This window comes from Tamandua tetradactyla, chromosome 2, assembly GCF_023851605.1.
Source record: "Tamandua tetradactyla isolate mTamTet1 chromosome 2, mTamTet1.pri, whole genome shotgun sequence".
Taxonomy (NCBI): Eukaryota; Metazoa; Chordata; class Mammalia; order Pilosa; family Myrmecophagidae; genus Tamandua; species Tamandua tetradactyla.
In genome coordinates this window covers 14840204-14853200 of record NC_135328.1, presented here as the reverse complement: position 1 = coordinate 14853200, position 12997 = coordinate 14840204, and the positions used below count along the sequence as shown (strand labels likewise).

At 41.6% G+C, this 12997-nt stretch overlaps 1 protein-coding gene and 1 pseudogene across 5 annotated transcripts in view; one reads left to right on the top strand and one right to left on the bottom strand.

Moving 5' to 3' along the window:
- Window positions 1-4196: 4196 nt before the first annotated feature.
- On the bottom strand, window positions 4197-8088 carry LOC143666330 (translin pseudogene; annotated as a pseudogene).
- Window positions 8073-12997, top strand: part of XPA (XPA, DNA damage recognition and repair factor) — a 43398-nt gene continuing 38473 nt past the window's right edge. For all 5 annotated transcript variants that reach the window (XR_013167522.1, XR_013167534.1, XM_077140014.1 and 2 more), the window contains exons 1-2: window positions 8073-8325; window positions 9480-9590. Coding sequence is in view for 3 of the 5 variants with exons in the window: in XM_077140014.1 (XP_076996129.1) it covers window positions 8100-8325; window positions 9480-9590 (337 nt within the window). In the remaining 2 variants the exon portion in view is untranslated. The remainder of the gene's footprint in view (window positions 8326-9479; window positions 9591-12997) is intronic.

Here is a 12997-nt window from a genome sequence, read left to right as displayed (position 1 = left end):
AGGCAGGACAAAATGACCTTGGATCCTGAGTTTTCAGTGCTGGGGAGACATCCAAAAAGGCGTATCAGTATTACTCATTCAATTTATTTAATTCCACAAACATTTACTGAGCAGCTATTCTATACCAGGCACTATCTAAGCCCTGGAGATACTTGGATGAATCAGATGGTTCCAGCTCTTGAGTTGCTGATAATCTAGTAGGGTTGGCAGGTCACGGTCACCTCTGGTGTGCTGTCATAACATCAGCACCTCTGAGGGCCAGAGGCAGTCAGAGGACAAAGTCAGGGCAGGCTTCCTGGAAGAGGCAGTGAGGAGCAAGTTCCTTTGGGCTGCACTGAGGTCCTGGGGAATGCAGAGTGGGCTGGTCTAGGAGTGACAAAGGATTTTGGCTTCCAGAGCTAGAAGCCATTTTTCCTTAGTGGAGTCTTGCATTCCCCTCTCTCCTTACAGCTTTTGGAAAGACAAGTCTTGGGTGTTTTCGAGGTGTTTTCTGAATCTCTCTGAAGATACAGTTTATCAATTAAGATTCCAAAATGGTGCTTTTGCCTCAATTCCTTTGTCTTTTAGTTTAGGGAAGTTAAAACTATGTTTCTCTAGAGGGAAGATTTGCCTGGTCAATCACAGGCAAAACTCACAAAAAGAGAGTTTGCATTTCCTGGATTGCTACATCTATGAGTGTAAATTCACAGGACTGGGCTCATTTCTGTGTGGCTACATCCTTGTCCCAGAAAGAAACAATCTTCTCTTTTGATGTGTTCCTTCCCACAGTTATTCTCCTATTGTGAATTTATGTCCATAATGTTCAAAGTGACCATATGAAGGGGGTAAAACCCTTCATATAGGGAATCAGGAGGAGACCAGCAGTGCCACGTTCCTCACTCTTCTTCCTGGCTTCCATTCTTACCTGCTTGTTCTTTTTCAGGCCTCAGTTAGGACTGCCAATCCTTTCTGTGCTCTGGGTATTGCCCCTCAGTTAGCCAGGGTCACAGTTGGTCTGGGAGGTAAGAGAGCCACAAAGCAGGAAGACTGATACAGTCACAGGCTGTCCCCAAGACAGGGAAGGGGCAGAGGCAAGAACACTCCCACCGGTCTATTTTCCTTGCTGCTTTTCCTTTTGTGTCTCCACCAAGATGACTCACCGGCAGGTCTCACAGACGCTGTCAGCTGCTTGATCAGATTGGGGCATGCACTCTTCCTTTCTCTGAAGAAGGAGTCTCCTTTTAGCTTGGTGGAGGTATCGGCTAACAATTCAGACCCAAATTACCCGAAACTTGCTAACAAAGGTCAGTAAACCAAAAGGGAGGGAGTTTCTAGCAAAAGAAGACCAACGGGTTGTCAAGAGTTACAAAATACCGGAGCCTGCATGGCATTGGAGCCTTGGTCCTTGTCTTCTAGTGTTCAGGCTCGGAAGGCTTTCTTGGGGAGGAGGTTCTGGTGGCTGATTGCTCTCAAAAGGTTCTTTTGGGGGCGGGGGTTGAGGGGGCTGGGGATGTAACCTGGTCCTCCGGAAATATTCCACAACCTCCACACTCTAGAGCTGTGCAGAGTTTCCAGGGGGCATCTAGGGTGCAGCTCTCAAAATTCGTTGCCCATCAGAATTACCTAGGGGGTAGGGGAAATTAAAACAATCTGGATGCCCAGATCCCACTCCTCAACAGTGGCATCAGAATGTCACGAGGGTGGGACCTTGCCATCAGTGTGTTTTGCAACGCCAGGTCCTTCCAGGGTGCAGGCAAGTTTGAGAACCTGGGATATGGACCCCCTCTGGGGATTCCAGCACCACCTGGGAGCTCACTGAAATTCACACGCACAGGTCCCAACACAGACCCACGGCGTCAGATTCTGAAAGATTACCAGGTGACTGGTATGTGTTTGAGAAGCTCTTAATGTTTTTTGAAAACACTGGACCATCTGGCAAAAATGGGCCCCAAATCTCTCTCAGCAAACTACCTGCTGGAGCATCCAGGCTCCAGTTTGCCCCAGTCCCACACCAAACCAGGTTCATTAACTTCTATTACCTGCCGGGGTCTAGTTGGAATTTGTGATTTTTAAAAAAATTGTGGTAAAATATGCAAATATAGTGGTTCAGTGGTAGAATGCCTGCCTTCCATGTGGGAGACCCAGGTTCAATTCCCGGACCATGCACCTGCTCCCCCCCAAAAATGCAAATACAAAATTTACAATTGGTGACATTTAGTACATTCACAATCCTGGGCAACCATCACCGTTACCTAGATCCAGGACTCTTTCCTCACCCCAAAAGGAAACCCTACACCCTTTAAACAGTCACTCCCCATACTCTTCCCCCAACTCTAGCTTCTGGAAACACCAGTCTGTTTTCTATCTCAATAGCTTTGCCTGTTCTGGACATTTCATATAAGTGGAATCACACAATATGTGGCTTTTTGTGTCTGCATTCTTTCAGTTAGCATAATGTTTTCAAGGTTCCTCAACGTTGTAGTATGTATTAGTACTTCATTCCTTTTTATGGTTGAATAATATTCTATTGCTTGTGTGTTAGTCAGGGTTCTCTAGGGAAATGGAACCGACAGGATATATACATGTAAATACATATATGTAGATATTATGAGATTTCTTATAAGAATTGTCTCATGCCACTGTGGGACTGGCAAGTCTGAGCTGCAGGGCAGCTTACAGGTTGGGAGCTCTGATGAAGGTATCACTGAATTTCCCAGGAGAGGCTGGCCGGCTGAAGTCGAGCTGGATATAGAAATTTTCCCTTCTGAGTGGTGAAATCCTCAGTTCTCCCTTTACGGCTGTCCAACTGGTTGAATAAGGAGACTTCTCTCAGTGCTGAAGGCCACGTCCTTTGTTGACTATAGATGTAATCAGCCATAGATACAATCAACTGACTAATGCAACTGATGGCTTAAATCCATGAAATATCCTCAAAGGAACAATCAGGTCAGTTCTGCCAAGTTGACACACGAACTTAACCATCACATATGGATATACAAGATTTTATCTATTCTTTGATTGATAGACATATAAACTTGTTCTCGTTTGCTAGCTGCTGGAATGCAATATACCAGCAACTCAATGACTTTTTTTTTTTTTACAAACAGACCCAAAAAAATTTTTATTGCTTTACATCAAGCCAGCAACAAATACAACTGAATAATTATAAACATAACACTACTCAGTTCTTATGGCAAGACCCGAATGTGCCCTTCCACTTAAAATGCATTCGTTAAAACTGAAATCCACAACTTCTACCGAGCACTTTAATATTCTCAGGCAAAATCAATGAAGAGGCAAAGGAAACTCTTATGGGAGTTATCGTGACTCTAATTATGTCATTGACAAGCCTTTTATGCACAATTCAGTGTTGCCACTGCTCAATTTAGGTGACCATCCTGGGGACACTGAGGAACCTAATACTCTTCTTTCTACAAACTTTTCTGCAGGAAAAAGAAATTGTCAAGAAGATTGTTACACAATCCAACATTGCATAACAACGTGTGCCTAATTTCTACTTCTTTCCTCAGGATGGAAAAAATTGCTTGGCCTTTAACTCGATGAGATAAAAACTGTTGGCAATGCCACATATCCTATCATTCAAACAGGAAGTCCAAATGGATATGAGGCATAAAATACTTATTATTCTAGTAACTCTAGCACCTTTCTTGAAGTGAACTACAAGTGATTGTGTATTAAGTCACCATCTTAATTTCAATTCAACAGCAAAAGTTACCTGTTAACTTTTACTACCTGAAAAATGGGAAGGGGGAGGGGTCCTGGGGAAAAGGAACAAGATTTAAATGATGTGCCCCAAATTATCAATCTAAAATCTATTTCTATTGGGATAGCTATCAACATCTGAATTTTTCTTACTCTGAAAAACATTACCAAATTCAGCTTATTTAAAAAACAAAACGAAACAGGGTTCTATCTTTCGTCCATACAAAGCACTGCATTTTTCTCTAAGAACATACTAGATAGGGCACTGCTAATTAAGTCATGTGGGCATCTTTATTCTCCCAGACCAAACCAACTAGGTAGCTGCTAGAAAAAAGATTTCATAACTTAGAAACATATCACAGGAAATGTTAGTTCCAGATGCATGTGAAGATGATTTTTTTATTTTTATTTTTTTGTTATTATTTTTTTGTGAAGATGATTTTTAAGATGATTACAGAATATTAAGACATTATCATAAAATACAAATGACTTAAAATATTAAGCCATACTCCCCAACTGGTAAAGTATTCCTTTTAAATAGAGCCAATGGCAAGACATTACTAAATTCCTTAATAAAAAACTCCCCAAAATAATCTGTTGAGCTGGACTTTGTAGTTTAATTTTTTTACATTTTGATAGCAGTGGAAGAGAGCCCTGGGCTATAACTCTTTTGCAAAAATTTCAACACCGATTTACGACAAATCCTATAATAAAGAAGGAAGATTATAAAATAAGTTAATTCTTTTCCTTTGCTTGGCAACTGTCCTTTTAATTATGTATTTTTATACTGTATCCAGGTTATTCCCTGAGTATGGACAGCTGACTTAGGATATAGAAAACATCGAAAGTCACCTCAGGAAGTATGACAAAAACAACAAACTTCTCGATCAGTACCTCAACAGAGTCGAAGTAAGCAAAGGACTTTACCAAGATACTGACATTTACACTTTTGACAAACTTGAAATACACTGGATTACAGGGCAAGTTCACTGAAACAACAAAGAAAATTCGGTCCTTGTGAAGGTTTCTTTATTCCCCAAGAAAGTGTTTCGCTTCTGATACTTGCACCACACAACTGATGAAGAAAATAAAGTGCAGTATTTAGCAACTGGGCGTCCTAACTATCCTAAGAGGCACTGTGCTCACCCTCACTAGCAAACACCAAGGTAAACAAGGCCAGGAGCATAGGAAAATGCTTCCTATTTTTCTACACAAGCAGCTGCCATTTCCTTATTGAGGCCACGGATCGAGAGATCATAGGTTACTTCTTCCACTTTCTTCACGTCATCCTTCAAGCCATCATGGCGCTTCCTGAGTGAATCATTCTTCAGGTTGAGAAGGCGGAAACCGGAATCCAACTCATTGATGAAGGTGGAGATGGGAAGGGGCTGTGAGTAGTCTCCAGCAGTCACGCTGTTGACTGACAGTCTTGACAGTTCATTAGCAAGAATTAAAACTCCTGAAAGATAGTCTTCTACATCCAGACGGAATCCTTTCTCCCGAGCTGGCTCAATGCCAAGAATTTCTGTAATTGCTTCTCGAGTCACTAGTGTTTCTATTTCCAAATACACAACAAATGCTGCCAAGAAGACCAAGCGTTGCAACACAAACCTCCAGTGCTCATGAAATCTGTAGCACTGTTCAGCAGGAAACGTGGTCTTCAGGGACGTCAGATGTGTTTTCACAGTACCAAAATGTTCTCAAGCTTTCAAACACCTCTTTGGAATGTCTTGAAACCCAGCACCCTGATGGACCTCTTGCAGTAGAGGTAAAATCTCTGGAGCTGTTTGTTCTAAACTCTGTACAACTTTTCAGATTTCCTCTCGAATGTCCTGCTCAGCAGCCAAAAGGCCCTGCAGCTCCATGATGATCTCGCTCACAGACATGGTGCCAATGGTAAAACAATCAGCCTGTGCCGCGAAATCGGCCAGAAGAATACATTCCAGAAATAAACAGCGCAGTATGTAGCAGCATGGCAGACTCCACTCGGCCCTATGCCATGACCCTCAATGGCTTTTAAAAAGGGTAATTTAATAAGTTGCAAATTTACAGTTCTAAGGCCATTAAAATGTTCCAGTTAAAGCAAGTCTAGAGAAATGTCCAATCTAAGGCATCCAGGTAAAGATACCTTGGTTCAAGAAGGCCGATGAAGTTCAGGGTCTCTCTCTTGACTGGAAGGGCACATGGCAAACACGGCATCATGTGCTAGCTTCCTCTCCAGCTCTCCGGGAGGCATTTCCTTCTTCATCTCTAAAAGTCATTGGCTCATGGACTCTTTACTTGGTAGTTCTGCAGCACTGTGTCATCCTTCTCTGTTCTCTCTGAATCTCCTCCCTTTCTCCAAAATGCTTCCTCTTTTATAGGAGTCCAGTAAACTAATCAAGACCCACCTGAATGGGTGGAGTCATGTCTCCATCTAATCAAATTTAATACCCACTCTTGATCGAGTCACATCTCCATGGAGATGATCTAATTAAAGTATCAGACATACAGTACTGAATAGGGATTAGAAGAAATGGCTGCCTTTACAAAATAGGATTAGGATTAAAACATGGCTTTTCTAGGGTCCATACATCCTTTCAAACCAGCACAAAACCTTTTGGTCATTGGGTGCAGTGCTGTTATGAACACCCATGTACAAGTTTTTGTTGAGCACGGATTTTCAATTTTTTTGGGCATCTACCCAGGGATGGAATTGCTGGCTCATATGCTAATTCTTTGTTTAACTTTCTGTGGAACTACTCAACTGTTTTCTGCAGTGGTTGCATCATTTTACATTTCTACCAGCAGTGTATGAGAGTTCCAATTTCTCCACACCCTTGACAACATTTTCCTTTTTTGGCATGGGCAGGCTCCGGGAATTGAACCTGGGTCTCTGGCATGGCAGGCAAGAATTCTGCCACTGAGGCACCATTGCACTGCCCAACATTTTCCTTTTTTATAAACAAATTCCCTTTTTTCCCCCAAATGTGAAGTGCCCTCTCATTGCCATTTCAATTTGTATTTCCCTAATGACTGATGATGATCATCTTTTCATGTGCTTATCGGCCATTTGTATATTTTCTTTGGAGAAATGTCTATTCAAATCCTTTGCCAGTTTTTAATTGTTTTGCTTATCTTTTTGTCATTGAGCTGTAAGAGTTCTTTGCAAATTCTGGGTACCAGACCCTTATCAGATACATGATTTGCAACTGTTTTTCCCCATTCTGTGGTTTGTCTCTTCACTTTCTTTGTAGTGTCCTTTGATGCTAAAGCATTTTAAATTTTGAAGAAGTCCAATTTGTTTTTTCTTTTGTTGCTTGTACTTTTGGTGTATATGGAATATGAGTTTTTAAGGAGAAAGAGGTATCTGAGGGGAGAGTGAATGCATATTGCTTGAGATTCCTGTCTCCAGCTCAACCAGATCACAGCATTTGTCTGCTTTATGAAAGGCTCTGCAGTTTAAATGTATATATATTATACATATAAATGTTCTGAAGATTAAATATATATAGCTGTGTATTTGAAATATATATATATTTGTGTTTCTCAAACTTTGTTGAATACTAGTGGAAAACATCAGTATGTCAGGATAGTCTTTTTATGGTAATGCCAAATGGTATATGAAGTAATTAGAATTTAAGGTTTTCTGGTTTCAGTTAAGTTCTATCTGTAACAAAGAGATGGCATACATTTTGGAAAAGCATGCAATGTTTTCTTTGCTACATTTGTAACACTTTTGGGAAGTCAGGATATTTGGTACCCAAATCCAAATCCAGTGTCTATTTGGAGGCAACTCATCCGCACTGAAGGGATATTCCACGGTAAGGATAGCCAGACTCATGCCTCCTAGCCTCCTACAGGTATGGCATTTGCCTGAGGTCACACACCAAGAAAGTAAGGGCGTGAACGCAGGTCTTCTGTATTCAAATATAAGCCTCTGTGTCCTAGGCCATGCACCCAAACTGGAGCCAGACTCATCAGCGCTTGGTCTCTTTGATACCACTACTACTAGCCTTCATCATCTCTGGAAGCTTTCTACACGCATTAGATTTTCAGCTAATCTTCCCAACAACCCATGAAGTGCTTCCATAATTATACTCATTTAGCCACTGAAGAAAATGAATCCAGAAAGATAAAATTATACTTCACAAAGATGGTACATGTCAAGGCTAGGACATAACCTAGGTCTGATGCCAAATCCCATATTCTGAACTATCAAGCGAAACTGTTATTTTAACGATGACAGCGTCCTGAAAGGCAGCTCGCTGCCGACCCTTCTCCCAGGTAACAGGTGAGCAGATGCGTCCCCTTCCCCGCAGCGCAGACTCCTCCCACGTCCCCAGGCCTCCCAACTGCGCAGGCGCGCTTGCTCACTGAGGTGGGTGGGTAGAACCTACGCTGAGGCTGTTCCGGGGATGCGGCAATGCGCACGCGCAGGCATGGAGCCGAGGTCCTCTGAGGCGGCGGCGATAGCGGCGCCAGGGAGCATGTCGCCCGAGCCGGCGACCTCAGAACAACCCGCAGAGCTGCCGGCCTCTGTGCGCGCGAACATCGAGCGGAAGCGGCAGCGGGCGCTGATGCTGCGCCAGGCCCGGCTGGCGGCCCGGCCTTACCCTGCGACAGCGGCTGCGGCGACCGGAGGTTTGGGCCGCGGGGCCGGGTTCTGGGCGTGGCTTCCTCCGCCCTCGCGTCTGCGCCTTCGGCCCCAGGAATTGGCGGGGCGACTTGTCCAAGGCTACCGAGCGATCCCGCGGTAGACCCGGCCAGACCCCAGGCCTCCTGACCCCCACCAGCCTTTGTCACTGCGCCTCGGCGACTCGGCCTCTGTCTTTAGCTTGGGAATGTCGCCGCGGGTGCCTGTCAGCACCGCAGCTCTCCAGAACTTCCCTGTCCCCTTCTTGCAGGTTCCCACCAGTACCAGCGGCGGTCATTGTACAAAGGTTTTAGACCTGCAACCCATTTAAGTAATAATCTCGGCACCTGATCGCTCATTCGTCCAATCCATAAAACTGTCGAGTGCACGCTCCATGCCCAGCCCAGTGCTGTGTGCCCGGCGTCCGGAGCGAGGGGCCCGGACAAAGGCATTCACGGAGAAGCGCCTCTAAAATGCTTCGCAGTTTTCACCCGACTTTCAGATGATCTCGTTTGATTCACACAGCTGACCTGGAAAATAAATAGGGCAGCGTTTGGTATCTGTGCTTTACAGCTGTGGTGCCTTGGAGCCTTTGTCATTGAGTGACCAAATGTTTGTCTTAATTAAAACGCATACTTTTTAATTCCTGTAGTTTTATAGTAAGTCTTAAAATCTGCTAGTGTAAATCCTCCAATTTTGTTCATTGTCACGATCGTCTTGGCTCTTCTAGGTTCTTTGGGTTTTCATATAAATGTTAGAATCAGATTGTCGTTCTCCTCTCCCTCCATCCTGATATACACACACATCAGCTGGGGTGTTGACAGAGATTACATTGAATCTCTAGGTACATTTGGAGAGAATTGATAGCTTGAGGTTTCCAATCTATGAACACGGCATTTTTCTCCATTTATTTAGGTCTTCTTTAGTAGTGTTTTGTAGTTTTCAGTGTAGTGGTTTTACATATCTCTTTCTAGGTGTTTGATTTTCTTCATTCTAACTGTAGATTCTTGTAGATTTTCTATGTAATCATATCATTTGTGAATAAAGACATCCTTGTCTTGTTTGAGATATATTAAATATAATGGAGTTTCCTATTTATGTACAGGGGGACACGTGGGCTCATCTGGTTCAATTGTTGACTACTTTTATTTACTTTTTGTAGGTATGACTAATGTGAAAGCAGCCCCAAAAATAATTGACACAGGAGGAGGCTTCATTTTGGAAGAGGAAGAAGAAGAAGAACATAAAATTGGAAAAGTTGTTCATCAACCAGGTAAAATGTGAATTAAAAAAAAATTAAGTGGATTGGTTATTTTCAGTAACATGCAAAATTCTTTGCAAACTGAATGTTAAATAATGCCACACTTAGTCACTTTGGTCAATGAGCAGATTAACGTTAGTAGAATGATAGAATTTGGCGGTTTTGGCGGTAAGTTAAAAGTCAGAGAAACATGAATACATATGGAAATGATTAATATTCAACTTGTGACCTGTGTTTCTGATTGTAGACTTTTGATTGAAGTGCTCTCTTATTTTCTAATAGGTAGAGACAGTTAATCTTTTGACTGATAGATTAAATAGTCAAAATTATCCTGATAGAATAAAATGAGGACCCAAAACCCAATGGATAAAAGTAGTAAATTCTTGTATATTTGTTGGGATTTTAAAAAGCTGTTTTTTTTTTTAAAAAAAGGTGTTTTATTAAGTTTGAGATAGGGAGACCTGGCATAAAAGACTGTAACTCTGTAACCTAAGGTTGACACTTCAGTAAGTCAATTATATAAAAGTTTCAGATTGGGATGGTTTCACGCTCTTTGAAAACAATAGAATTGGAAGCATTATTTGATCATAAGATTGGTAGTCAGTACTACAATATGACAGCCTACAAAATTGAATCCACTCTTTAGCTGCAGCAAAAGAAGTATTGTGTATTCATCAAGGAAGGTAAGAGTCCTTTTCTGCTCGGTTTGTGTCTAAACTATTGTTTTCAGAAGCTGTGGCTTGAGATTAAAATGTTTGCTTTTGGTTTGGGTACCATAGTTTAAGATGGATATTCACAAGTAGGTAGTGTTCCAAGAGGGAGACCAAAGTGGAAGTCTGGAAATTGACACCTGAAGAACAGCTGCCAAACTGGATAGGTTTAACTTGGAGATTTCTAGGTGCTTGCAGGTACAAGAAGTACTCCTCTGTGGAAGAGAGATTACCCTTACCATGTTTTGCTTTGGAGGGCAGAACTTGTAACAATGGGTGACAATTTCAGTGAGGAAAGTTCCAGTCCTATATAATAAAGCTTACATATATTTAGCACCGAACATTTCTAGAATGTTGGCACATGTCTCTTGTGAACCTCACTGTGACTCAGAAATGGAGAAACTTCCTAACCATGTGAAATGTGGCCTTGAAATAGCAAAGCATTGAGGGGTTCAGAGATTCAAAGGTCACGTGACTGGGATATTGGAGAGTAAAGCCCTAAATTAAGAGGGAAGCCATTGGATTAAATGATCTTTAAATCCCTATGAATTTATGGCTATGAAAACTCAGTGTAACTTTTTTCTGCAGATTCCTGAATATAGGCTCTAAAGCCTATAGTTTTGATTTAATAGGCCATTCAGCAAATATTTGTTGACCACCTCCTGTAGTGCTTGCCTTGATATTTGACTAAGGAATGCATATAGTATGTCATTACTGCTGTGTGTTGAGGTAAGACTGGTCTTGTACGTAGAATTTTGGTAGTGGATATGTGCAAATTAGAAATGGTGTCCCCTTTGGCACTCTTTCTTTGGGCTGACGTAGCCTAGGCCAGGGCACAGAGCTTGGCCAGTGTAGTGTGGGGTGCATTTTGGCCCCTTGGCCAGATGCCTTTGCACAAGGAGCCTACTTTATGTGGCTAACCTATGTGAGTAGAATAGGGAGAGTGGTTAATATTTTCTATCACTTTTCTTTGTTAATTTTTAAAGACAGCCTATTTCTTCAGCCTAGCTGGAAAAAATAAAAACCATTTATTCAGAATATTAAGCTTTGCCTGCAAAGCAAAGACTACCACTACTTTTAGGGTCTAGAACAATGTGACTCGTTAGAATTCCCAGGAGATTACTGAGTTCCATTCCTAGTGTTTCTTTTGGGTTAGTAGGTCTGAGGACAGGCCTGAGAATTTGTATTTCTAACAAGTTCTGAGGTGATGCTGCTGCTGCTGGCCCAGGGACTACACTTTGAGAACCTTTGGTAGTAGATTAGATTCACTGTTTATTTTAGGACTTAGGTGATTGCAACTCCATGAAAAGAATGTTGTGTAACAGCAAGGCCAGCCACTGCTCATGGTGTCCTTTTTAAAAACCCTTTTTTTTTTTTTTTTTTAACTTGGGCAGGCACTGGAAATAGAACCCAGGTCTCTAGGATGGCAGGCAAGAACTCGGCCACTGAGGCACCATGGACTGTCCTCTGAAACTCTTTTTTTTTAAATACCAAAAAACACCAAATAAACACAAACATTCTTATTTTGATCATTCCATTCTACATTATATTTAATGTTTATATATAATCATTATATATAATGATATAATTAATGATTATAATCAGTAATTCACAATATCATCACATAGTTGCATATTCACCATCATGATCATTTCTTGGAACATTTGCATCTATTCAGAAAAAGGAATAAAATGAAAACAGAAAAAAAATTATACATACCGTACCCCTTACCCCTCCCTTTCATTGATCACTAGCATTTCAAACTAAATTTATTTTAACATTTGTTCCCCCTATTATTTAGTTTTATTCCATATGTTCTACTCTTCTGTTGACAAGGTAGATAAAAGGAGCATCAGACACAAGGTTTTCATAAACACACAGTCACATTGTGAAAGCTGTATCATTATAGAATCATCTTCAAGAAACATGGCTTCTGGAACACAGCTCTACATTTTCAGGTAGTTCCCTCCAACCTCTCCATTACATCTTGAACAACAAGGTGATGTCTACTTAATGCATAAGAATAACCTCCAGGACAACTTCTCGACTCTGTTTGGAATCTCTCAGCCATTGATACTTTATTTTGTCTCATTTCACTCTTCTCCTTTTTGGTCAAGAATCTGAAACTCTTTACAGTACTGAAATCAGATAGCAGAGATGACAGGGAAATCTTGTAATTATCACCAGAAATTTTTGTTGACTGTAATGTGTAGGGCAGTATATTAAGTTAAGGCATAAACGTAGTTTTAGCTCTCAAGGTTAGAACTTAGATAAACAATAAGATACTTAGGTGCACACACACACACACACACAGAGATAATTGATATTAAATCTAAAAGGCAAAGAGGGAAAGATACCTGTGCTGGTTTGGAGCTGTTATGTACCCCAGAAAAAGCCACTCTTTTCGTCCATCCCCATGGATGGACATATCTGTTGTGGGTGGGACCTTTATGTTCAATTGAGTTGTGACCCAGCCCATTGAAGGTGGGTCTTAATCCTTTACTGGAGTCCTTTATGAGGATAAGAAAGAAACTCCCAGAGACGTTTGAAGAGAGCTCAGAGAAAAAGGACCAGTAGATACCAGCCATGTGCCTTCCCGTGTGACAGAGAAACCCCAAGTGCCAGCAGCCTTTCTTCAGAGAAGGCATATTCTCTTGATGCCTTAATTTGAACATTTTCATGGTCTTAGAACTGTGATTTGTAAACTAA